This window comes from Grampus griseus, assembly GCF_964374135.1.
Source record: "Grampus griseus genome assembly, chromosome: 5".
Lineage (NCBI taxonomy): Eukaryota > Metazoa > Chordata > Mammalia > Artiodactyla > Delphinidae > Grampus > Grampus griseus.
In genome coordinates, this window is record NC_138998.1 from 132,347,758 (window position 1) to 132,375,727 (window position 27,970).

Consider the following 27,970-nt stretch of genomic DNA (forward strand, 5'->3'; position numbering starts at 1 on the left):
TTCAAATCCGCAGCAGGGTGTGATGAGCCCCAGGCACGGCGCCAGGATGAAAACGAAACGTCACACTTGAGCTGCCCCTTCGATAAGCTTCCCGAGCGCAGCGGCGACGTCCAGAGCTGGAGGGAGGCCTGGGCCTCCTTCCCCTTCCCCCGAAACACAGAGCCCCAACAGGAAATCAGCACGCCGGCTACGCAAGCGCAGTCTCCCGCCCCGCTTCCCAAGCATCGGCACTGCAGCCTTCCACGCAAACACTGCAGTGGTCACGGACGAGTTACCGTGATGCTCCCGTTCGATCCTGAGGAAACCCTGGAGTGAATGAATATTTGAAAAAAAAATTTAGCTTTCAATGGGCTAGATCCTTTGAGACTTGAAAATATATTCAAAGTATTAAATTACGACAGCAAAGGATGTTAAAGAAGGGGTTGAGAATGGAGTTGATAACAAAAGTAATGTTATTTTGACATAGCAAGACTCCAACAGCTTTATCAGAGTAGCGTGGCTTCTGCTGAAAGCAGTCTTCTTCATGTAAAGAATTTTATAAGAGGCAAATATATAGGAACAATAATTTAAAAGGCTTTCAGAATATTCCCTTTAGATGTTAAATTGTAGAATTGTCTTGACCCGTCTGTACGTTGTTTCCAAATACTTTTCAAATACTTCAGATAACTCTGAGCATCGTGTCTCAGCAGGAAAACGTGCTTAAAAACATAAAAATTTGCTTTTATCTTCCTTGACTTTTCTGAGCAATTTGCAAGGAAACTCTGGCTTCAATACTGGAATAGGTTCATCCAACTGAGGTCTGAGAAAGAACAAAATTAAAATTGAACAACTTGCTTCTTTCTTCCTTGATTTTTCTGAACAACTTCCATGGTAACTTTTGCCTCGTATAGTGGAATGGGTTCATCCAACTGAGGTCTGAGGAAGAATGAAATTATTAGAAATGTCTAGTTAAAGATGAACAGAGCACACAGCATAGTAGTTTAAAGTTGCTATAGTTCAACTCTATTACTTTAAATCAAATTTGTCCATTTCCACTGTTAAAAGCAGTTAAATTTTGAAGGGGGGAAAATACCTATTTTATGCATTCTCTCTTTTTTGATAAACAGATTCAGCTGAAAAAAAAATTGTACTTTCTTGTCAACCTGTAGGTTATTTCAAGTTGCTTTGGGAGGGGTGATGAGGATAAGCAAAGGGTGAGGTACAGTATGGAATGGAGTAAGGAAAACTAACGAACCACGTCTATCTTAGGGAATGCATACTGGTGTATATACACTTCGAGAAATACTAAAGAGCAGCTATTTATCTAAGCAAAATAATAAAATATGGAGGCAAGAGGTGTACTGAGAAAGCGGAAACAAAAATGGGAATGCCCATTTTATCTCCTGGAGAATAGAAAAATAAACAAGAACAATAATTTGGTCATTTAGCATACCTAAAAACACCAGTTGATAACTTCTCCATCACATCTTTTAAGATACGTAGCTGGAAAGACTGTTAAGGTGGCAACGTAAAGGAGAGAGGAGTAAATAAAACCATTTGATAAGCAGAAGGTACTAGGCAGGTCACCTATTTTTTTTTTTAATAGAAATTCTGTAAGCTGTCATGTTTACCTCTAAAACAGGAAAATGGGGGAACTGATTTGAGAGAGACGGTGACATAATAGAGCCTAAACTTCTAAGGACAAGAGATGAAAGAAGCCTAATGCCTGTCATAAGTAATGACTAGTGTTATCCCAAATGGATGGTAACAGAATGGGGTCAGGGTTTCATTTTAGCGCCACTTATGTTATTTTTAGTTAAAAAACAATTTTAGCACTTATCTCTCTTACTTTGGGTGCACATTTATTTATTAAACCAGCTAATAAATACATATGCAGGAAAGTTAATAATCTGTGTGTGTAATATATGCCACTAAGAGAATTAAAAAGCAGGGTAAAATTTAAAACTCTAGTCATTTACTTGAAATTATAATATTAGAACTGAGAGTCTATATAACTGCTAGTACAGGAGAATTATTTATGGCATATAATCACACAACTGGAAGGAGATTGCTATGTTAAATCACAAGCAGCAACTGGCTCATGTGTGATGCAACTGAGGGGGTGTGCACAAGTGAGGACTGAAGTCTGATTCAGGAAGTTTAACATTTCATATGAACATGGCACGTTTCAGTATGGTCCATGGATTTGTCAAATAGGTTAAAATCTCATGGTGGGGAGAAAGGGGAGCAGGTGAGAGATTTAAGTTATTAAGTAACGCAGGCTTAGCAGCCAGGCTACCTTCTGACATGAAAGATTCAAAACATACTAACTTATGTTACTTTTAATACATGGTCTCTGTCATTAACATCCCATGGTATTCTTGATAATTACAATGTTATTGAATGTGTCATTATTTAAAGTTGAAATTTAAAGAATTCTTTTAGAAAGTTGAAAATTAAGTTTATTTTCCAAATTTAATATGAAAATATTTAATCAGAAATACATTAAACACACACATTCACTACATTAAGGGGACGTTCTGGTTTTGAAATGTGTACTCTTTAAAACTCAACATATGCAGTATACTAATTAAATATTATTCAACTATTTGAAAGCTCTGTATTAAGTCTGCCATTGCTCTTAGAGGAGGCTGGCCTTTGTACACGTCACGCATTTGTAACAATGCACATTTAATAAAAATAAAGAATGGTATTCAGTGAGACAAACATACGGTTGTGCAAGTCTCTTTCTTCACGCACAATTATATTCTATTAAGTAATGAGAACTTATTTTTTATCCACTATATTAAAGTTTTTACCAAGTACAGCTGCCTTTAAAACAGGCGTCTTAGAAATAAAACGTTTATTCTTAAGTTGACCCTGCTCTAAAGAGGTTTGGACCTTTCTTTTGGAACTGCTCTCATATTCTCAAGAAAACTCTTCATTACTTTTACCAAAATGGAATGATCGATTTCATTCACTAGATTTGTTACTGAATCACTTCCATTTAAAAAAATCAAACCCATCTTCATTTGATGAAGATTTCCTAGTATTGATATTCTTAAAAACACCCCACATGGGACTTCCTTGGTGGTCCAGTGGTTAAGACTCTGCCCTTCCAATGCAGGGGAGGCGGGTTCAATTCCTGCTCGGGGAACCAAGATCCCACAAGCCGCACAGCCAAAAAAAACTCGCCAAAAAACAAAAAAACCCCCCACAAACTCTTAATTTTGATAACTATTCTGAAATGTTTAACACAATGGCACCACCATAGGAGTAAAGACGCAGCCTGTCAAAGTGATCTGTAATTTCCATAATGCCGGGTTAAAAATGAAGCAAACTCTTCCATGTATTCTATAGTTTCTCATTCAGAAACAAGCGAGACTGCCTGGGTGTGATTCCTGTCCTGCCACTTGCTAGCTACATCCTTAGGCATGTACTAACCTTTCTGTCCTTCAGTTTCTTTACCTGTGACACAGGGATAATGTAGTACTTAACTTTCACAGGGCTGTTTTAATATTTAAATAAATTAATACCTATAAAGCACTGGGAACACTGTTTGGCATGTTCAATGAAAGTTAGTTGCTATTATTATTAATTATTATTATTATTATTAAAGAACTTAATGATGAGAATACAAGGTAAATTTCAAGCCAGAAACTCAAGTCAGTAGAAAAAAAGGATATAAAGATATTTTCCCTGTTGTACATTTGACAAATTCCAAACTTCATCATTAAGGAAAGCCACCGTCGCTCCCTTGAGGTAAAGGCAGTGGCTATCTGGAGGATCCAGCTTGGATAGAATGCACAAAGAATGATCAGTTACTGTGAGTTTAATAGCAGAAGAATGATTGGCATCTTCAGCCAGAAAAGCTTTTACACAAATTAAATAATACCCAAATCACAAATAATCAGCACACAAACTTTAATAATAATATGTATACTATAATGTTTTCTTTTCTAATGCATTGTCCAAAATGATGAAACAGCAAGGTCAAATGCAAGGCCAATCTAGAGGTGATGAAGCAGTAGTAGGTATATGTGTGCGGGGGTGTGTGAGAGAGAGATATTTCTCGTTGCTACTCACCAGTCATCTTCATGAGGAAGTTGGAAAATTGGTGAAGATTGGTACATGAGAATTATGGTATTTGCATATCAACCATGATAAAAATACTTGAATTGAATTTTGTTGAGAAATGTAACTTTGGAAGACAATGTGTATACACACACATACACACACACACACATATATAGTAAATTATAATTTGAATTAGGAAATTGTCATAATTTTATATAGAAATATTTTAAGTATATGTCAACAAGAATGTTTGTTACTAAGGAAAAAAATCTTATTTGAAACACTATTAAAAAATTCATGTCACTACTTCCAAACCACTAAATAAAAGTTAAATGAACTCCTTTGCTAAGCACTATATTTCAACATTTGGCCAACAGCTAGAAGTTAAAACAAATAAAGCTACATTTCTTTAAAAATAGGATATAATTCAGAATTTATACAAATTTAGCCACATCTTGCTAAAAGACTTAAGCATTATTCTTTGTTAATTGCATCCTTTTGGTGTATCAGTAATGCTTTATTGTTTCTGATAATACCTGCAGGTTTTCTTCTGTCGTTACCCAGTGGCCTCCAACACCAAGAAGGGTGATGATATCATGTTTATGTGGTAGTAGTTGTAATTTTACAGCTGGTTCATCATCTTTACTATATAATCTCACTTACAAAGGATTTGTTTAAAGAGAGAGAGGGAGAGAGAGAGAAAATGTATTTTATAGTAATCTGATAAAAATTTATTCTTCAAACTAGTTCTCTTTACTTTTTAATGTAGTAACAAGGAAGCATTTTGTATTCAGACACTTAAAATATATTTTTTGCATTAAAACTGGTCATACACTTTAGATTTAATTATAAGTGATATAACTAAAGATAAAAAGTCTATTTTAATTTGAAAATCAGGCAAGATAACATAGCACATAACTAAGTCTGATAGTTTCAATCATAACATTGATAGCTTAACACTTTGGGAAAAGTTGACTTCTGAGTAAGGAACTCAGATTCAAGACAGTCATACTGGGACTTCCCTGGTGGCACAGTGGTTAAGAATCCACCTGACAATTCAGGGGACACAGGTTTGAGCCCTGGTCCGGGAAGATCCAACATTCCGCAGAGCAACGAAGTCTGTGCGCCACAACTACTGAGCCTGCGCTCTAGAGCCCGCGTGCCACAACTACTGAAGCCCGCGCGCTTAGAGACCGTGCTCCATAACAAGAGAAGCCACCACAATGAGAAGCCCGCGCACTGCAATCAAGAGTAGCCCCGGCTTGCTGTAACTAGAAAAAGCCGCGTGCAGCAACAAAGACCCAATGTAGCCAAACAAACAAAAAAAAGACAGTCATATTTTGACATAATTATTGAAATGTCCATTTGAAAAGTTAATGAAGTATACATTCACTTCCACTGAAAGATTTTTCTGAGTTAATTTCGAATCTTCAAAATACTGGCTAAGAAGGAATACATATGGTCATAGCTGTATTCATTACGATTCTTAGGATAGAAGATAAATTCTAACGAAGTATAAACAGAATCCCTTTGCAGGCTTGTGAAACCTGTTCTTTAGGTGTGATGGCACTACCTAAGAGTGTAAAGATTAGGTGTTAAGTAGATATTGGTTAAACTACAGAAGTTCAAGCAAGGTGAAAATGCAACAAAATTCTGTGCACTTTCCAAACAAGGACTGCAGAAGTCTACCATCCAATAGAGGGCAGCCATACATAGCAGAACTGACTAATTAAGCAACTGGCTGAGACCTGAACTAATCTAGGAACCACTGAGGAGATCATGTCTGCAGATTTCTTGTAGAGATACTTAAAGTCCAATGCCTACACTTTAAAAGGCAAGTATGTTCTCTCTTCCAGACAGTGCTTACAATGGGAATAAAATGAAGAAGCGCCAATTTAAATAGAAAAGTTCAAAAATAAAAAAAACGCTACACATCAATTTAATAATATATAAATAAATACTTCCTGGTTATATATTTTTTTTCCCCAGGAATTCACCCATCACAATAAAAAAACTACAGAGACTACTGATGTAGTAAAGTACCCACCTCCAGCATCTAGGACAATATCTACTCCAAGGCCACCTGTTTCTTCTAAACAGCTTTCAGCAACCTGGGCTTTCCCATTGGACACATCGATCACTCGGGCTGTAAAGGACAGGAAGTCAGGCAATCTGTGTGTGATCAACACAACTCAGAGAAGAAGAGAAAGAAAAGCAAATAAATATTTCTTCTCTGAAATGAATTAAATGGTTGAAGCAATTACTGAATCAAATTATACTTTTTCTCATCTAACCAGTATTGCTAAGGATCAATTTAAATGAAGGAACTGGTATATTCAATAAAATAAAAATATGAGCATTTTGTGGATAATGTGTCCCAACGTTGGTTTGTTGACACAGAGGATTGTTCTTTACAGCTAAAGGATATTTTGCCAGAACTGAGAATCTCTAAACCACAGAGGTACATATATATGAAGATGTGGACTGAAAGATTAAGCAATTTCTTAAGTATGTTCAGATTTAATAGAGTTTAGAGCTAAAAAGTACAAAGATATATTTATGTGATTTGGTACTTCTCTGTTAGAGGCCGTTTTAACCTTTCTCAGTCATAGAGATCCCAGCCCACACCCGCATCTCCCGACTTTGCCCTCCAAAACAAAAAAAAATCCCGAAGGTGAAAAAAAACCCAGGATTATTTGAAGCAGGGTTAGTAAAAATTAAACTAATTTTAACTGGTTGCTTTAATGTGTTAATACAACAAGCCAGTGAGAGAACTAAGAAAAAAAATCTCAATTTGAATTGGCAAACGAAGACACATGTTTATATTTCATTTTTGTATCTTTTAACACCTTCTCAGTAAAGAGAATTCCTCTCAGAGATTCTCAGATTGGAGGTGTTGTCCAGTGGTGACTGAAGTCTCGGGGGATGGAGGTGAGGGTGGGGGGACTCGAGGGAAAGGGGGCTGAAGCACCTCAGAAGGGCAGGGTTAACCAAGAGGAAACCGCTCCCTTCAACAATACTATTCATGCTACCCACCCCCTTCCATTTTCAATCTCTCTTCTACCTTTTTTTTCTTATTTTCCTCCTTTCTCCAGCCCCTGTTTTAACCTTCCTTCCATTTCTTGGTTATCTCTGCCAGAAGCATAACATAACTATGGAAATAACACAGGCTTTACTATTAGGCAGGCTTGGGTTCAAATTCCATTCCATTCCAGTGGTACATCTAGTGGTACATCCTTGGACAAGCTAAATTCTGAGATGCTGTTTCCCAGTTAGTTGACACTGGGTTGTTGAGGATTTAAGGAATTATCATCCATATTAACACTCAATGAACCTTACTTTCCTTCCTGCCTGCCCCTCACTTACACTCTGTTCATCTTCTTTTCTCTTCATCTGTTAAACTCCAACATTAATTCAGTTAACTCCAGTCTGTAAAATTCCATTCCTATCTTTCTTCTCTTCTTTTTCAATCTCTATTTTCTTTCTCCTTTCCATATTCATCACTATTCGTATACGTTCAATCTTTTCAAGAGTTCCCCAGCCTCTACCATGTCCTATTTATCCTAAACTATATCTGACCTGGGTTTCTGTGTAAGTGGCTCATCTCCCTTCCTAGTGTATCACAGGAAACAGACAAATTTAGAGGCATATCACTGGGTAAAAGAGGTTGAGAAACATGAAAAGTGATGCAAAAATATATTGATTTATTGACTAAAACCAAAGAGGCATCAGGTGTTTCTCAACCGTGTCAAAGTTCACCTAATTCAAACTTGGGTGAGTTGGTAACAATGAGGCAAAGAAGAAAAAACACTAAAAAATGTAGGTTTAAGAAACAAATCATTAAAATTTAAACTATAACTTATGTAAACTTGGACTTAGCACAGATACTAAGTGCATTTTTTAAATGACATGCATTTGGCATTTTGCAGTTTGTTGGTTGTTTTTTTTTTTTTTTTTTTTGCGGTATGCAGGCCTCTCACTGTTGTGGCCTCTCCCGTTGCGGAGCATGGGCTCCGGACGCGCAGGCTCACCGGCCATGGCTCACGGGCCTAGCTGCTCCGCGGCATGTGGGATCTTCCCGGACCGGGGCACGAACCTGTGTCCCCTGCATCGGCAGGCGGACTCACAACCACTGAGCCACCAGGAAAGCCCTGCAGTTTGTTTTACAAGTGCAGTTTTTAAGGTGATATCTCTTCAAAATTTTATGTTTTAAAGTCTGTGTTGAGTACTATTACCCACCTATAGAAGGCCTACATCTTTCAAGACACTGCTTGTCTTCAAGGCTGCACGCTGTTGAAATCACTTTGGCTCCTCTATGGTGTGCTAACTGAATAGCTATTGTTCCAAGTGCCTGTGTGGAAACAAATACACGATGGTGTTATAGATATAGGGCAGAGGCCGTATCTAATGCATTTTATAGGTCGTTTAATAAACTGTAATAGTTTAGTGCTACCTCAGTATATTTTAAAATGTTGTCTGATAGAAAAAGAAAAAAATACGGATAAGTTTAGAAGTGGAAACATTTGACACACTCTTCCTCAAGAGGGGTGGTGGAAAAGCTATGTGTGCCACAGGCTCTCAGCCAGTCTGACTGCAAGCAGCACACAATTTCAAGGACAGAGGCCGAATTCAGAACACGGCCTTGGAATGAGATAAATGGGCCATTAAGGGCCTTGCCAGCATAATGTACTAAGCTAATTATATAATATCAATACATATGCAAGTCCAGCAACCTCAACTTCAAAAGTTCCATCCTTTTGCTGACCTGTGGAGTAAGTTCAGGGAAACACTACTATCCTGATGTAGGACATAAGGATGAAGCCAATGCTGAAGACAGTTATGCCTTTTTTTCAATGAAAAGCAGGGGAAAAAGCATTTTCATCAACAGCCAGTTAGAAAATAAAACTATAAAATCACCCCAAGTTTTGTGACATTTTTCTATTATAATTATATTTTATGTAATCTCTTTTAGTATCTTGAACTATATTTTGAAGATGTATGTAATATGTTTAAATTAGCACAGTTTTGAGCTTGTGTGATCTATCTATAAATGTAACACCTTAATCACATAAGTGTAAGTATGAGGGATATAATACAAAATTGGCAGGGAGTCCTGGGGTCTGGCTTCAGACTATGAGCTATTTCAGGCTTTGTGTAACAGACATGAATAAAAATGGCTTGTCTGCTTTTTTAAAGTACTAGCAGATTCAAAGTAAAAAGAAACTAAACACAGTAATGCTAACTTTTATCTCCTTGATAAAAGTTGCTTATTTTAGAAAATGGGAGTTTGGTAAATGTATCAGTGAATAAGCTAACTGGCAACAAATTATATTAGCAAATGGATGGCCCATTTCTCAATTCCCTAAGTTTATTTGTATTTTGGTCTGTTTCTTAACAAAACCATTAGCACCTACACTTGCTCCGTCCATTATCAGCACTGACTTTCCAGGAGAGAGATGAGAAAGATAATGCAGAGCTGTATAGGCTCGTACTCCATCCCGAATGGTTCCAGCAGCTTCTGTCCACGCAACTTTTTCTGGTTTGTGAACTACCACAAAGAAAAAGAGGAAACAATCTGTTAGCAAGTCCCATTAGATCTGCTTCCTGGATTTGTTTCCCTCCATCTCTGCTCCCACCATGGCCCTGGTCCAAGCCTACTTCTAGTATCTCTCACCTACATTACAGTTTCTCTGTTTCCATTCTTACCCATGCATACTCCACTTTCAGCACAGGAGTGTGTGTGTGTGTGTGTGTGTGTGTGTGTGTGTGTGCGTATTTTTTAAATGTTTTATTGTTAAAGTAAAATGTATGCAGAAAAGTACACGAAATAAAGTACAGCTGGATGAATAAATATGAAGTAACCACCATCCTGGTTGAGAGAGAGGACACAGCCCTCACGCCAACAGCCTCGCCTCTCCGGCCAGAGACGTTTTTTTTTGTTTGTTTGTTTTTTTGTTTTGTTTTGTTTTTTTGCGGTACGCGGGCCTCTCACTGTTGTGGCCTCTCCCGCTGCGGAGCACAGGCTCTGGACATGCAGGCTCAGCGGCCACGGCTCACAGGCCCAGCCACTCCGCGGCATGTGGGATCTTCCCGGACCAGGGCACGAACCCGTGTCCCCTGCATCGGCAGGCGGCTTCTCAACCACTGCGCCACCAGGGAAGCCCCAGAGATGTTTTTTAAAAAAATTGAGATATAATTGACATCAGAGGTCACCACCATTCTAATGTATTTTCTTATTCACCTTCATAGTTTAATAACTCAAGTATCCATTCCTAAACAATATAATTTTGTTTTGCCTGTTTCTGAAATTTATCTAAATGCAATTGTACCATACACATTTTTTCTTTTTTGCTGAACATCGTTTTTTAAGACACATCCTTTCTTGTTACATGTGGCTATAGTATAGTGCTTCCATTTTTTTTTGTTGTTTTTTCGGTACGCGGGCTTCTCATTGTTGTGGCCTCTCCCGTTGCAGAGCACAGACTCCGGACGCAGGCTCAGCGGCCATGGCTCACGGGCCCAGCCGCTCCACGGCATGTGGGATCTTCCTGGACCGGGGCACGAACCTGTGTCCCCTGCATCGGCAGGCAGACTCTCAACCACTGCACCACCAGGGAAGCCCAGTGCTTCCATTTTTGATGTCTTATGGCAACATCAAATTTCATAGAATGGATTGGTTATCCACTCTCCAGTCAAGGAACATTTGTGTTTTTTTCCCATTTTTGGTAGTTAAGCATTCGTAACTAAGAATGCTCTTGTATAAAAGTTACTCCTACACTGGTACACAGGTTTTCTCCAGGATATTTACTGAGGAATGGAAATCCCAGCTCCAGGATATATGACCTTCGACTTTATATTTCCAAAGTGGCTGTATGAATTTACTCTCCCACAGCTGCTGTTGTGAACATCCTTGTCAACCCTGGTATTATACATTTTTGCCCATCATATGGATGTGTAATGGTTTCTTACATGTGATCTTATTGATAATTTGCTTTCCCCTGACGACTAATGAAGTTGAGTACCTTTCCGTGTTTGTTGGCCATATGGAATTCCCTTTGTGAAGTGACTGTTCAAGTGTTCTATTAATTTTTCTATTGTTGTTGACTTTTTCTTATTGATTTGTAAAAATTCTTAATATATTCTAGATGAGTCATTTGCTTGTTTATGTGTTATAATTATTTTCAACTTTATGGCTTCTCTTTTCAATCTCTTTAGTGGTGTCTTTGAAAAACAGAAGTGTCAGAATGATCTTTTAAAAACATAAATGACATCCTAACACTTCTGTGTTTAAAATTAATCAATGGCTTTCTATTGCACTTGGAACAAAATGCAAACTCCTAATATACTGTAATTTAAGCCATATTAGCTTTATGTTTTCTGACCATTAAGCTGCTCTTTAATATGTTTATTTAATTTTTATTGTTTTTATGTTGTACACTGAATGTGATTTTTTTCACAGTATAGGCAATACTTTCTCATTTTACCTACAATCAAGTTTATAACACTTTCTGTAGTCTTTACCAGGACTATTTTTCTTCTTATGTCAATAGATTCAGATGGGTTAGCATGGCCAGTCAGCATTGAATTTACTAACTAATTAGTGCCATCTAGTGGGGAAGCAAAGCATCCAAGCACATGATGAAAATGTTCAGACAGACAAGCAAGGCATTAAAAGAGTAAAACAGGGGATATCTCACACAGTACTTTATTCCTTACCAAATTCAAGATAGCTATTTTCCCACTTTTACTGATTATGAAATGGGGTTCAGGGTAATTAATTTGTCTGAGGCCACAAGTTTCAAAGTCTGACTTTAAAGCCCATCTACTCTAACAGTGCATGTTCAATCTATGTAAAATTTATTTATATGGAATTTTTTGGGAACATCTTTCATCATAAGAATTGGGACTACCTATACTTTCATTAGGAAATAACAAATTCAGTGCTTAAAAAATTCTAACAGTAATAAAACTACATTTAAGATTGCAGAGGCTTTAAAATTACATGGTTGGACATGGTTTAACTTTGAGATCCTTGCTTTTGTGTTAGGTGGTACACAAGTGTTTATTATGTCATAAAAACTAAGAAAATAAATAGAAGAGAGCCATGTATGGATCAATAATAACAGTATGTCAGAGCCCAAGAATTACAATTTCAATTCTTTCTACCTCAGGTCCAAAGGAATAATGCTGAAAATGTGTGCCAATTTTTTAAAAATTTAACTTTTATTTTATATTGGAGTATAGTTCACTCACAACATCGTGCTTGTTTCAGGTGTACAGCAAAGTGATCCAGTTATACATATACATATATCCATTCCTTTTCATATTCTTTTCCCATATAGGTCACCAAAGAATACTGAGTAGAGTTCCTTGTGCTATACAGTAGGTCTCTGTTGATCATCTACTTTGTATGTATCAACAGTAGTGTGTATATGTTAATCCGAAACTCCCAGTTTATCTCCCCCCCAAATTTCCTCTTTCGTAACCAGAAGTTTGTTTTCTAAGCCTGTGAGTCTGCTTCTGTTTTGTAAATAAGCTCATTTGTATCATTTTTTTAGATTCCACATATAAGTCACATCATATGATATTTGTCTTTCTCTGTCTGACTGACTTCACTTAGTATGATTATCTCTAAGTCCATCCATGTTACTGCAAATGGCATTATTTCCTTCTTTTTTATGGCTGAGTAATATTCCACTGTATATATGTATCACACCTTCTTTATCCATTCCTCTGTTGATGGACATTTAGGTTGCTTCCATGTCTTGGCTATTGTAAATAGTGCTTCAATGAACATTGGGGTGCATGTATCTTTTTGAATTATGGTTTTCTCCAGATTATGCCCAGGAGTGGGATTGCTAGATCATATGGTATTTCTATTTTTAGTTTTTAAGGAACCTCCATATTGTTCTCCATACTGGTTGTACCAATTTACATTCCCACCAACAGTGTAGGAGGATTCCCTTTTCTCCACACCCTCTCCAGCATTTATTATTTGTAGACTTTCTGATGATGGCCATTCTGACTGGTGTGAGGTGATACCTCATTGTAGTTTTGATTTGCAGTTCTCTAATAGTTAGCCATGTTGAACATATTTTCATGTGCTTTTTGGCTATCTGTATGTCTTCTTTGGAGAAATGTCTATTTAGATCTTCTGCCCATTTTTTGATTGGGTTGTTTTTTTGACATTGAGCTGCATGAGCTGTTTGTATGAAAAATAAAATCAGAATGGCTTGAGAACTGAAAGCACAAAAGATCTGGAAGAATTACTCAACTTTTTACCTTTGTCCTCAACATTTTGAAACAAGATTAATAAGACATCTTTTGGGAGTTGTTTGGAGCCTGGTTCTTTGGTTTGGTAAAAGAACTGACTTACTAGAAGGTGACTGAGTTGTGAGCTTTTATTTTAAAAAATCATCAAATAATTAACAGGAACTAAAATAGAGTCATGAACTAAATTATTCCAGGAACTAAATTATAATTATAACAGGAACTAAATTATTTCTCCCTGCAAATCTTCAGGGGACATACTGAAATTATTTTCTCTTTCATAGAATGTTAGAGCTACAGCAGAGATTAGAGGTTATCTAGTTTGGCATGCTTGTTTAAAGACAAAGTAAAATGTGCCCGGGTCTTGCCTAAAGGTCACACAGTTAGCGGTCATTCTTCTTTTTTTTAATTTGAAGTATAGTTGATTTACAATGTTTCAGGTGTTAGTGGCCATTCTTAAAGTACTTCTTTTAAAGAAACATTTTGTTGTGTTTCCCTTCTAAAGGAATATCTATCAATAGAATTGCTTTCTCTGTATATGTTGGTGGATTTTGGGACTATAATCCTCCTGATTTGTAGGAAAATAAAAGGTCACTTGTGTGGTTCTCTTGTCTTAGATTAAGCTTTATAGCTAGAAAATTTTGATGTTCCAGTTTGCTGTTCTTCTTCTGGTCCATCTTATAATCCTCCAGTGTTCAGCAATGCTTAAGGAAATGCACCTTTTTTATTCTTGGTTTGTTTTTTCAACAGTTAACTTTCTATAACAATTTAATTTAGCTTACTTTATCAAAACTCAAGCCTAGGAATCCAAACTAAAGGTTTTAGTTGACTCCATATTTACAAGGTTCTCAAAAGAACAGGGACAATAAGGGCCCAAGGGGGACTTCCCTGGTGGTCCAATTGGTTAAGAATCTGCCTTCCAACACAGGGGACGCAGGTTCAATCCCTGGTCGAGGAACTAAGATCCCACATGCTGCGGGGCAACTAAGCCCGAACGCCGCAACAACTGAGCCCGCATGCCACAACTAGAGAGAAGCCCACACGCCACAACTAGAGAGGAGTCTGCGCAATGCAACAAAAGATCCCACAAGCCACAACTAAGACCTGATGCAGCCAAAAATAAATAAATAAATAAATATTTTTAAAAAAAGGGCCCAAGGAAATTCTGGGATTAAAAATAGTAGAGCTTCCCATAAAAGAGACAGCAGCCGTCCTCAATTTTCAAACTGCATTATATCAAAATAGTCATGGATCAGAGACTTTCACTGCACGGTATTTGGAAGTGAGATTTATCTTTGAAAGGAAGACACATAGTTGGCTCCATATGTAGGCTTAATATATACATAAATAAGTACAGGCCTCAGACTTCTGGAAAACTGTCTTTTAAAGTTAATTTTTAAGGGACTTACCTGGTGGCACAGTGGTTAGGAATCCGCCTGCCAATGCAGGGGACACGGGTTTGAGCCCTGGTCCGGGAAGATCCCACATGCTGCAGAGCAACTAAGCCCGTACACCACAACTACTGAGCCTGCGCTCTAGAGCCCGCGAGCCACAACTACTGAGCCTGCGCGCCACAACTACTGAAGCCTGTATGCCTAGAGCCCGTGTTCCGCAACAAGAGAAGCCACCGCAATGAGAAGCCTGTGCACCGAAACAAAGAGTAGCCTCCTCTCGCCCCAACTAGAGAAAGCCTGCGCGCAGCAATGAAGACCCAACGCATCCAATAAATAAATGAATGAATGAATAAAATTTAATAAAAAATTAATTTTTTTTTTTTTGCAGTACGCGGGCCTCTCACTGTTATGGCATCTCCCGTTGCGGAGCACAGGCTCCGGACGCGCAGGCTCAGTGGCCATGGCTCACGGGTCCAGCCGCTCCGTGGCATGTGGGATCTTCCCGGACCGGGGCACGAACGCGTGTTCCCTGCATCGGCAGGCGGACTCTCAACCACTGCACCACCAGGGAAGCCCAAAAATTAATTTTTAATAAAACAAGATGGTATTACTTGGAAATTTTAGACATAGTAAATGTCATTAATTTAAATATAAATTACTTAACAATTTATAATTTCAAAAATGAAATGCCAAAGATTTCCTACCCTAGTTCAAGTTACTATATAGACTCAAATTTACTATTTTTAATAGTCCAAAATCCAAATTGGCCCATATGGTCTGATTAGCATTTGTATCATTCAAGAAAGAACTTAGGAAAAATTTTAATAAAATAGTTCAAGAACACAAAAGAATGTATAATAACCTATAGATAAGATATGAAAAACAACATGAATCCCAACATAAGGAATAGCCGACTGGCAGTACCACTGTAGTCCCGTGGATCTACTCTGATCACATCCTCTTGCCTTGCCCACAAAGGTAACTTCCACATGACTTTTCATCCCTACCTGTTCCTTATATCCTTAAATAACACATGCTTAATTAAACTTTGTATGTTTTTGAACTTCATAGAAATGAAATGGTATCACACTGTTCGTATCCTTCTGCAACTTGCTTTTTTCACTCAGCACAGTTTGTGAGGTTCATCTGTCTTGATATGTTTGACTGTTATTTATTCATTTTCACTGATGAGTTAATTAGAAATATCTTGAGTTATCCATTTTCCCAGGAAGAACATTTGGCTGTTTCTCTTTTTATTCCACAATTACAAACCATGCTACTATGAACTCTTGTGCATGTGCTACTGGTACACATCAAGCTTCTCTGGTGTATGAAAGTACCAGTGGAATTACTAGGTCTGAGGTGTTAATACATCATTAATTAGATCATGCTAAGTTATTTTCTAATGCATTTGTACTAATTTACACTCCCAGTGCATAAAAGGTTCTACTGCCCCACATCCTTGCCAACACTTAGGATGGTCAAACTTTATAACTGTCATTCTCATGGATGCATAATGGTATCTCTAAATGGTTTTTTTTTGTTTGTTTGTTTGTTTTTTTTTTGCGGTACGCGGGCCTCTCACTGTTGTGGCCTCTCCCGCTGCGGAGCACAGGCTCTGGACGCGCAGGCCCAGCGGCCATGGCTCACGGGCCCAGCCGCTCCGCGGCACGTGGGATCCTCCCAGACCGGGGCACGAACCCGTGTCCCCTGCATCGGCAGGCGGACTCTCAACCACTGCGCCACCAGGGAAGCCCTCTAAATGGTTTTAATTTGCTTTCCCCTGATTACTAAGGAGATGCAGCATCTTTTCACTATGGTTTCATGAAGAGTGTCTGTGTTTATACATTTATTCATTTAAATTTAAATATTTAAGAAGTAAATTACTGTAGAAAATTTTTAAATTAACATTTAAGTTACATTGAATACTGGTCAAAAGATATTATCAACAGAAACAAGAATAAGTGTTTTTGAGTCTTTCCTGACTCAGACTCTACATGTATTGTCTAGATTTTATACATTTAAAAATTTCAATTAATAACCAAGAATAAGAAGTAAAAAATTCTGGTTACTGATATAATTTCAGAGCCAAGGAAGAAATGGCTTTTCAAACCTCTTACCATGAGCAGTGTAAGAGAAACTTAAAGGTCTAAATACTGTTTAGCTTGAAAATGTATTTTATGGATACAAAATATAAGCTAGAAGTAGTCATATGTCCACCCAATAGTTATTTCCTAGGTACACTCACAGCAGATAAAAATAAATCATACTGTTACTAAAAGCCACATACATCTGTGAAATAAGGCTTACATGAGTTCCAAAACACTGGACTACCACATACCCAAGTAATGTTCATGTACTCGAACAGCTTCACAAAGTCCAGGGTCTTCAGAATCCAAGGGTAAAATTCCTGAAAATTAAAATGAGAAACTTTAGGGGCACAATCCAAAAATGAATTCACTCCTAATGAGATGCCAGTAAGCATTAGTCTAAATTTTCCTCAGTGGGATTTTTAGGAAGGTTCCAGTACTAGTGTGGAGAAGGGAGAGATTTCAGAACTAAGGAAGGGAAGTAGATAGTTTATTTTCTGATACGAACACTATAATACCTGTACTACCTCTTTCTTTTTCTTCCTCTTCTCTCACCTCTGAATGATGATAAAGACGATGGCTGATGTACAGAACAAAGTCAGAGTCCTGGGGGCATCTGTGCTCCTCATTAAACTTGTCCCTGATTCACGGCTCCCTTCCCAGAGTTTGGTTCTATAGGGTAGTGAGGTATGCTTCCAGTAAAATCCCATTTTCCCCTGAGCTAATCTGATTTTATTTTTGGTCTCTTACAAAAAGGATCTTGTTCTTTTTGTTTTTTGTTTTGCGGTACGTGGGCCTCTCACTGTTGTGGCCTCTCCCATTGCGGAGCACAGGCTCCGGACGCGCAGGCTCAGCGGCCATGGCTCACGGGTCCAGCCGCTCCGCGGCATGTGGGATCTCCCCGGACTGGGGCACAAACCCGTGTCCCCGGCATCGGCAGGCGGACTCTCAACCACTGCGCCACCAGGGAAGCCCCAGGATCTTGAATAATACAATGTCACTGACTTCTTGGGCAGATAATAAAGATAAGATAGAAATAATAAATTCTCAAAGAAAATACCCAAGTCAAAGGCAATTGTGTTAAAAGCTGATGAAAACTTTCCTATAAATTTATTCTTAACAGCTTCAAGCATGCTGTAAAGCTATACATTTTCTAAGTCTATATGAATATTTTCCTATGAATATTTTCTACAGAGAATTGGCAATTTCAAAGACTACTACTAAATGCATACTTTATATTTGTGTGAATGTCTAGGACACAAGTATAAATGTATATTTTTGCAAAATGGTATTAACTATGGATTAAAAAAGAAAACCAATAAATTAAATGTCTCCAGTCAATTTTTAGTTTTACGAGGGTGGTAAGGGAGCAGCTCTGTACAATTCAAGTCGGATGTGGAGAGAAGAGCTTCTATGTAGCCAAGTCAGTCAGTAGTCTTCAAGCAGGTGGACTGTGACTTTTCTTTTCTCTGGAGTCTTCAGTCTAACTATAAACCGGGGTCCTGCCAGTGAAGGGCTGCACCAGGGACAGTAACAACTATGGTCATCTTTCTATCCTATCTACAAATATTGAAAAGTTTTAAATGTTCTGCTATTGTGATCAAACTCCCAATTCTCTTCATCAATGGATATTTGAGAGTAAATTCCAAAACTTAGGTAAGTACTTGTATATGAAGAAAGGTCACACTAAGCATCAGCAATTGTATAGAAAAAAAGAAAAAGAAACAACAGTAAGACAGACGACTTGAAATAGGACTAGGACCTATAACTTACCAGCTACTTCATCACCTGGTTGAAAGAATGACACCTTGCTTCCAACTAAAGAGTGGAGAAAATTAATAATCATTATTTTGAGGTTATTAAATATAACTGAACAATTAAAATGAATTTTAAAAGCCATGGATTAATAAAAAGTCACTAACTCAGAGAAAAAGTTCAGAACTTCTAGGACATTTTGATAGTCTGTAAGGACAGTAGGAAAGAACATATCAAATCTGAATTTTCTCCAATATCTGGGCCATGTGGTTGTTGACACCGTGGAGCAGGATATCTCTCTGTTCAGCTAAGGATGAAGGAATAAAGGAAAATAATCCACTCCACAGCTCTTATGATGATGACATTGGATACACTGGGTTCCACCCCTCCTGAGGCTCGTCCAATCTGTCATTGTTTGAGTTGTAAAATCTCTGACGCACAGTGGGAATTCTGGTTAGAATCACATATAAACTACTTTGATTTGGGATTATGGAATAAGTTCAGAATGGTGCCAAGAAATTTTGGGGACTATACAGAAGTGATAGTTCCATTTTCTCTTTGTGTGTAGAGAAAAGTCCTATACCATCAGTCAATTCTTTAGAATATTTTTGTTCAAATAGTTACAAAAGGAAATGGGAGGAAAAATCCCAAACCTCCATGAAGGCCTACTTGTGCCCAGCATTTTACCGTGTTATCACATTTAATCTTCATGGCATACCCATTAAGTACCTATTATTACTCCTATTTAACAGACAAGGAAACTGAGGTGCAGCAGTGAAGTAAGGTAGAGCCTGAAATCTGGAAGCGGCGCCTCAGGCTGGCTCTGTCTGCAAAAGGGCCCCAGTTTGCTGCTTCTTTGGATCTCTTCTGTGCCATTATCCCCCAATAATTTTGGCTTCTGTACTTTTCTTTTTCCCTCCTGCTGAGGATTCTTGTCTACCTGAAATCACCCTGATCCTTTTTTCTTGGCTTCCTTCGTACTCCTCTTAATTGTCCCTCAAACAGTGGCATTGCTAAGGGTTCCATGCTGTGTCTCCTTCACCTCAACTCTCTCCCTGGATGAACTCATTACCCTTCTATAGTTTCAAACACAACCTATAAGCTGAGAACTTTCGAATGTAACCAGAATCTTGTAAATCATTTCCTGCTTTTACCTGTTTTTAATTTCCCTGTTCCAGTCAATTATTAAGTTCTGCTGGCTTTACTATTTCTTGAATACATTCACTACGTCTGCCGCCACTGTCTAGGTTATGGACTTTGTCATTTTTTGTTTTTAATTAATTATTTTTGGCTGCACTGGGTCTTCGTTGCTGCGTGCGGGCTTTCTCTAGTTGCGGCGAGGAGGGGCCACTATTCGTTGCGGTGCACGGGCTTCTCATTGCAATGGCTTCTCTTGTCGCGGAGCACAGGCTCTAGGCGCGCGGGCTTCAGTATTTGTGGCATGCGGGCTCTAGAGCGCAGGCTCAGTAGCTGTGGCTCACGGGCTTAGTAGCTGTGGCTCAGTTGCTCTGTGACATGTGGGATCTTCCTGGACCAGGGCTCGAACCTGTGTCCTCTGCACTGGCAGGCGGATTCTTAACCACTGCGCCACCCGGAAGCCTCATGCCGTTTCTTGCCTGTTGGTCTACTACCCAAACAGTCCTCTTGCCTACAGCCTGTTTTGCTTCAAATCCACCCTTCTTATGGCCACTCTAATACTCTCTCTACAACCCAATCTGAGATAGGAGGCTCATCATGAGTCTGGCCCTTGCCTACCCTTTTGTCTCATGTTTTGGGGGGGAAGGAATCAGTGTTCCTATCATCATGAAAAGATTCTGTTCAATCTTTTATTCTGTGATCTCTGAAGGAGAATTTTCTTGACACAGTGGTTTTTTTCCTGCCAAGTACCTTGCCTATGACTCATGCCCAGAACTTAATTTTGCTCTAGTAACACCGAACTCCATAATTCTTACATACATCACGTTATTACCTGCTTCTGCGTCTTTGCTCATGCTATCTTCTCTGCTGAGCGTGATTCTTGGAGAAGAATTCTCCTCCTGCCCACCCCTTACTGTCTGGCTAACTTACTCCAAGAAGCCTTTCCTGTTTCTGCTGGCTGGTTGGGCACCTCTCCTTGGAGCTTTCAGAATGAATCTGCCTATACGTGTTTGTCTGCCTCTCCCCTAGACTGTGAACTCTTGGAGGGCAGGGACTGTCTTATCTATCTTCACATTCCAAGCATTTTGCAAGTGCTCATTAAATGATGAATAAATAAATAAATGAATGAATGAATAATTGATCATCTTCTGGCTATTATAATTCTTATTTTTATTTTCGTACAATCCAAGCAGAAGAAAGGAGAGGAAATAAAATTATGATTTAGTTATGTTAGAAGATTACATTAAGAGTATCAGATGTATTATAGATTAAATTTACAGGTGAAATTCAAATAGTCTAACCCACGTGATAATGCTCATTCATCCACTCACATATGCAAGAAGAGCAACCATAAACTGATTGATCATGAACTATTAGCAGAAAATATGAACACTACGTTTACTCAGAAATTATTTCAAGTACTTAGGCTTACTGTTCTGCATGTTAAGACCATTATTTACTAAAATTTTTCTTTATTTAAGGCAATCATAAAATATTACTGGTTATTTCTCCCCAGAACCAATTTCAGATGAGCAAACTGTTTACCTTTTAAATACTCCATTTTAGGCATACTTTAAAAATTTAATGTGAACGTAGTTACTGACCATTATATAAATTTTGGCCCAAAGCCAACTTACACAAGTAATTTATGCTGGTCTGCAAATACCGTAAAAAGGACAATACTGGTCATTCTATTCAATGTGATTACTCATGGATTTAAATACATAATCTCTAAATATTTACTAAACTGTAATAAGCTCTTCAATTATAAAATACCAATATTGTTCTAGTTTTCTTTTTAATTAAAAAAAGGGAAAACACTTCTGCATAATTAACTTTTGTATTTGAAGAAGTGTGTATAATTTTATGTGTCAGTAAACCAGTTAGCTACCATTTAATTTCTTTTACCTTAGAAAAGGAATACAGATACTTATATCTGTAAACTTACCATCTAACACAATTCCAGCAACTTCTCTCCCAACAGGAAAGAAATCCTTCTCCATCTTCATTTCTGTTAGAAGCTAAATAATGACAAAGGCTTGAATTTATTGTCAAGAATAAATCCGAACCTCTTTTCATACATGAGGAAAGCAGGAGCAAAAACCAAACCACATAAAAAGCAAATATGACTCCATTTTTGGCATCAAGACAAAAAGCAAGTAACTTCACAAAACAGGTTCCTCTATAGAGTAGGAAACCAAGTTTGCTGAGGAATTAGTGGACATTAGGGCTTAGGTATGAGTATTACCATTCAAACCACCATCAACATACTTTAACATCTTTATTCTGCCAAATATGAAGGGAAATTATAGCCAGAACAATTCTCAGTTGGCTAAACACTTTGTACCAGTCACCTCATTTGGGTGGGGTGGGTTTGAGTGTTTCTCACAAGCCTTGGGTTAGGGAGTAGGTGAGAAGTCGTGATGGATATACACAGGGCAACTGCGACATAATCTCAGGCTGGAGTTTCTTCTTTTAAAGAATAAATTATTTATTTATTTTTCATTTGTTTATTTAATTTATTTATTTTTGGCTGCACTGGGTCTTTGTTGGTATGTGCAGGCTTTCTCTAGTTGTGGCGAGTGGGGGCTACTCTTCACTGCGGTGTGCGGGCTTCTCATTGCGATGTCTTCTCTTGTTGTGGAGCCACGGGCTCTAGGCGCACGGGCTTCAGTAGTTGTGGCACTTGGGCTCAGTAGTTGTGGCGCACGGGCTTAGTTGCTCTGCGGCATGTGGGATCTTCCTGGACCAGGGATCGAACCCGTGTCCCCTGCACTGGTGGGAGGATTCTTAACCACTGACTACCAGGGAAGTCCAAATTATTTATTTTTGAGAGATTAGTATGTTGTTAGATTCTGACCACATTCAGCATTTGATTTTTAAAGTGACAAGAGTGTACATAGATAAGCCTGTAGTTTAAGCTCCTTTTATACTTTTCTAAAAGTATAAAAGTTACTATACTTTTATAATAATACTAGAGATGCTGAACATATTTGTAGATATGTTAGTATTTTAGGAACAGTAAGTAAAAAGAAATTGAAATAATTTTCTTGTATATTTCCCTTATTTTTCAATTCTTTGATCTCCTATACATACTTCATTGCCAGAAAAGTCTCTTTCTCAATGTGGAACTTTACCCTTTTCCTAAGATGTTCACATAACATTCTTACAGAAATACTCGGTGTTTTACAGTGTTTATTTTTTATGCAGAGCTAAAATCATGGTTATGGCAATTGCACCCTGTTCTCCTTCACTTACCATAAGCATCTTCTCACATTCCTACAGTTTCCATAATCATTATGATTAATAGTTGTAAAATCAAATTTATTTCACTGTAATTTACCATTTCTTTCTGTTAGACATGGAGATAATTTCCTAGACCAGCATTTGAATGGATTTTTTGTAGTTTTATAAAGAACATCTTGGAAGGGCTGAACACAGATCTCTCCAGATAAGGAACAGTAGATTATTCCCAGTGAAAGGACTTCAGGGCATCTCACTAATTCACTTCTCAAGTCATGCTCATGTTACAGAATCGCCCAGTGGAAGCCTATACCTTTGTTCTGTAGTTTCCCTAAATGTGACTTTACTGAAGAAAACTTTTAGATCCCTAGAAGTTATGCTGACATTATAAGCCAATAAGTTAAGGGTCCAATAAAACTATAGTATTCCTCTTTATAAAACTGAGTAAATGGGCCTGCTCTATTTATCATGGCACATTTAACCATACTTTATTTATTTACCATTTGAAGACTTTCCATGCACTTCGTGGTCAATAATGGAAGATTACTGTGGGGTGGTGTGAGGTGGTGTATGAGAGAGAGAGACAAAGAGAAATGACAAGAAGAATATGAACCCTACCAAGACTTTGACTAGAAATATCTACAGACTAGAGACTTAATAAATTAATTTTAGGTTTCTAGTTTCTATTTTTACTATATTTAAACAGTCACTTCTTCCTTGATTATAGGCCTTAGTAATTATAAATTCTCAGCTTTTCACAATGTAAAGGAGTTTATAAAATATTTTCATATAATAATATAAAATGCATGACTTCAATTAGGCTAATAATTTACCTTAATATAGAAATACACAAATGAACATTTAATTTTTTCCTAGCTGTTCTATTCTTCTAAGAATGATAATTTCTTTGTACTCAGAAGTCAGTTGTTATTATTATAATTTTTGTACACTAAATATATTGTGAAACTCTCATTTGACTTTTGGCCAAAATAAAAGCACCAATACCTTTGTATTTATACCTTTGTATTTATCTGGCTCAGAGCACAAGCTTTAACTTGAAGCTTCACATAGTTATCCTCTGTAACAGGAAGATTTTCCTAGAACCAAATAATAAAATAATTACACATTCCTTTGAGAATATGCCTTCATGTCGCAAAAATTTTCACACATAATCGAACAAAATCAAACAGACTCCAAATCTTACACCTAACTTAACTGGAAAAGGAACAAGCAATTATCCTATAGCATATAATACAAAAGAATATAGGGAATTTGGGGGTAAAAATTTTAAAAAGCCTTAGTTAGGGTACATATTTTGAAAAGGTACTTAAGATACTGACAGGGATATATGTGTAGGCAATGAACACAGGATAACGAAGTAGAGCAACAAATACTGTACCTCATTTTAATTTAAATAATCTCAAAGCATCAAACCTTCATGCAGGGATAGCCTTAAACACATACACATAATATATACAGTGTACTGATTATGGAATTTTCTTAATGCTATAAATAAAGTTCGTTAGTGTCATTTATTAATCTCTGCCTTATTTAACATCTTTTTGGACATTTCAGCATGCCCCATGGCACTCTGGGGTCAAAATACAAATTTAATAGAACTTAATTATTCCTCATATTGCACAGCTAGATATAACTTCAAAGGCAAAGATATTTCAGACTCAGGTACTCAATGTCATCCACCAATGACACCAATAATTAAAATGCTTTCTTCAACCCCTGATATGCCCAATATTAGATCAAAAGTTGGCTAGAACAGCTACTTGCACAGTGCCTCCTGTGTTCTATCAAAGGGATCACTGTGTTTAATTTGATATGAACACAATACTCTGGGCTATCCCTTTTTAAAACTCAGATTTGATAATTGGTGATAACACGAATATATTCAACAATATCGATGAATTTGTGGATTTTACTCATGATTGTGTGAACCTGGTGATGATTGCTCCTGAGAGCCAATCAAAACTCTTAGACCTTTCATCCTGACCCAATGGTAGAAACCAAGCTGTCTGAGGTTTAGAGTCCTAACTTAAATGATTTTGGAGCTGTAGAAAGATAACACAGGAAAACTGGACTGTGTTCATGAGCTGGAAATTTTTATTACTACTATGAAATATACAGGCACTATGAAATACATATAGCACTTAGTTTTCATCCCTAAATTTACAGTGCGATAATGACTCTGGCCTGCCACAAACCTTTCAATCACCAATGTATGAAAATTCTACTATCTATGCTTAAAGTGGTAAAAAACTGGAAACCATTTAAGGCTTAGTGAATGAGGTAACTTCGCACAGCTCAGAAGTTAGTGTGAAAAACAATGCTTTTCCACCTCTTTCATTTCCCAATATGAGCGAAAGTATTTTCTCAAATATGCCTACAATCTGAAAACTCACTTTACTGTGGTCTTCAGAATAAACTGGGTTAATTTCGCAACACATAAGACTACTGAAGTTGTTCTGTTTTCCTAATATCTTTTATGCCACCACCCTGAGGAACTAAAAACTCTTTTGTAGCAACTCTTTTAAAAAATATAGTTATACCACAATATGGACCACTGTTTTCACATAAGATTAATTTATAGGGTTTCACTTAAGTAATTTTCACTCATTTAGTTCAACTCAAAATAATTTGTAATAGGCCATTTAAAACTGGGTCTGTCACATATGGAAAATACACTATCTTGTTTCATTTAATGATTAAACAATTTTTCTTACCCTTTCTTGGAACACAAATGTTATTTCTTCACTTGTAGAACTCTGTTGAAAATATAAGCCTTTCATAGTCACCTAAAAACAAAAAAAAGAAAAAATATACATGAAATCAACTAATCAACAAAACGTCTTCCAGATCAAATGAAAGTAAAAATTGAAAAATAGTGCTGGCAAAGGATAAAATGACAACTCTAAGTGTTGTCTTCAAACGAATTCAGGTAATAGTTCTTGAAAGCAATCAAACAAGATAGTATGCAACAATCTCTGGTACGCATTTGAGAATGGGCTTATAGTTCAGCCTTTCACACAAAGGTGAGCATGTGCTTAACTTCACTTTACTGTTCAATAAAAAGTTTGAGATGTACTTGAAAAAATAAAAAAAGCCTTATGCAGGCCAGAGGGCTCAATTTTAATAACCAAAGGTGTCAACGAAAGGGCTTTCAAAGTCTTAAAAAAGACCATTAAAAAAGGAAAAAGTGGACAATCAAGACACTCATTGAAACTGTACCCCTAATTCCTCTGTATCAGTTTATAAGCCATTTAATGGAAGTATTTAAACCTGTATTCTGCAGACTTCTTGAAGCACCTCTAAGGATTCACAGCCGTTTCTTTAATGTTCATAGTAATTGTATGACAAGACTATTTTTTAAATGTAAATTTTATAGAAGTACTGTATAAAATACACATAGAAGGGCTTCCCTGGCAGTCCAGTGGTTAAGACTCCGTGCTTCCAATGCAGGGGGTGCAGGTTCGATCCCTGGTCAGGGAACTAAGATCCCATATGCTGCGTGGTGCCGCCAAAAACCCAAACAAACAAGCAAAGGAAAACTTACCAAAAAAAAATTAACTAAAAAAAATACACATAGAAAAGTTCACAGATCCTAAGTGTACAGCTTGCTGAATTTTACAAAGTGTATGTGGCCTTGTCATAGCAGGAAACACATCACTAGAACTCCAGAAGCTCCCTGGTTCCCCTTCTAGTCACTACTTTCCCCTCCTAAGGACACTCAATATCCGAGTTTTAAGAGCAGGTTAGTTTTGTCTGTTTTTTACTTTATATAAATGAAATCATGCTCCTTTATGTTTAGTTTCTTTCTCTCAGTGTTATGAATTTCACTCATGCTGTTGCCTGTAGTTGTATTTATTTCATTCATTCTCATTGTTATCTGGTATTCCATTCACACCATTGTTATATGGTATGAATAAATTACTATTATCCATTCCACTAAAGATAGACATTTGACTGTTTCCAGTTAAGGCTTTTACAAATTATCCTGCTAAGAACATTCTTGTACATATTTTTTGGTGAAAGTAGTATAGTATTATTGAATTTATTTTACGGATGAGCAAACTGAGACTTACAGAGGCTAAGGCACATACCTGGGGTCTCAGAGCACCCGCTGGGCTACAGCTGAGACAAATCAGGTGCTAACAACTCCAAAGTCATTTTTCTTAACCATCATATTTAATGGTTTTCTATTGAGCTGCTAACGTTAGATGTATCACTTAAAACTAGAATCCTATCTCTTATAGTTTAGGATTGATAATTAAGTGCTTGTTGACAGAACTAGCAACCCAACTTGTAAGGCTCACTGAAAAATGAAAATGTGGGGAAACTTGTCCAGAAATTATTAAAATTTCAAGATGGTGACAGCCAAGCATTTAAACCAAGCCTGAGTCCCTTCTGAGTGTGAGGTCCATTGTGACTGCATAGGTCCCGTGCTCATGAAGCCGGCCCTGAAAGCAGAATCTTAGTGGATCTAATGGAGCTGTATAGTGGATTTTTACTGAGCAGTTCAGTAATGGTTGCTTTCTAGAAGGTAATAATCAAATGCTGGAACTAAGAGAAATGAGTACACATTCCAGACATTTATAGAAATTATGTATGTAGCATCTATCAACAAAGTACATAAAGAAAAGAAGAGCCAGGTAGGAAGATTAAATTAAGTCTAGCCCTCTGGTTAGAGAAGCCCTCTGGGGTGGGTGTGTGCATGTGTACATACATCAATATGTTTGCTGGGGTGGAGGGGAGAGGGGAAGAACCTAAGCACAGAACAGAGGCTATGCATTCCCTTTTATAGAAATCTAAGCTCTTCTGCCTAGTTGTCAAGGCTGTCTAGATGCATACCCACTGTCCCTAGTCTACCTTACTCCCCCCATTTTTCCAACACATACCCTGTCTGATCTAGTCAGCATGACTTCACACCATATGGCCACCGCTGTCTCAGGGCTCCAAGGCACTGCCTGCTCTCTGAGACTGCACAGTACTTACGCTATAGATTCTGTGAAGTAA

General features: G+C 37.6%; 1 protein-coding gene across 3 annotated transcripts in view; it reads right to left on the reverse strand.

Moving 5' to 3' along the window:
* Positions 1–367: 367 nt before the first annotated feature.
* The window catches only part of CRYZL1 (crystallin zeta like 1), a 34,261-nt gene continuing 6,658 nt past the window's right edge, over positions 368–27,970 (reverse strand). The window contains exons 3-14 of one of the 3 annotated variants that reach the window (XM_082655250.1): positions 25,681–25,752; positions 23,965–24,042; positions 21,651–21,723; positions 18,584–18,628; positions 17,062–17,130; positions 9,471–9,604; positions 8,296–8,407; positions 6,104–6,202; positions 4,593–4,714; positions 3,666–3,771; positions 1,433–1,478; positions 369–915 (exon numbers count right to left, since the gene is read on the reverse strand). In XM_082655250.1, coding sequence (XP_082511376.1) covers positions 816–915; positions 1,433–1,478; positions 3,666–3,771; positions 4,593–4,714; positions 6,104–6,202; positions 8,296–8,407; positions 9,471–9,604; positions 17,062–17,130; positions 18,584–18,628; positions 21,651–21,723; positions 23,965–24,042; positions 25,681–25,746 — 1,050 coding nt within the window. In that variant the 5' untranslated portion in view covers positions 25,747–25,752 and the 3' untranslated portion in view covers positions 369–815. Of the gene's footprint in view, positions 916–1,432; positions 1,492–3,665; positions 3,772–4,592; positions 4,715–6,103; positions 6,203–8,295; positions 8,408–9,470; positions 9,605–17,061; positions 17,131–18,583; positions 18,629–21,650; positions 21,724–23,964; positions 24,043–25,680; positions 25,753–27,970 lie in introns of all 3 variants that reach the window. The other 2 variants (XM_082655248.1, XM_082655249.1) reach the window with 2 other exon arrangements.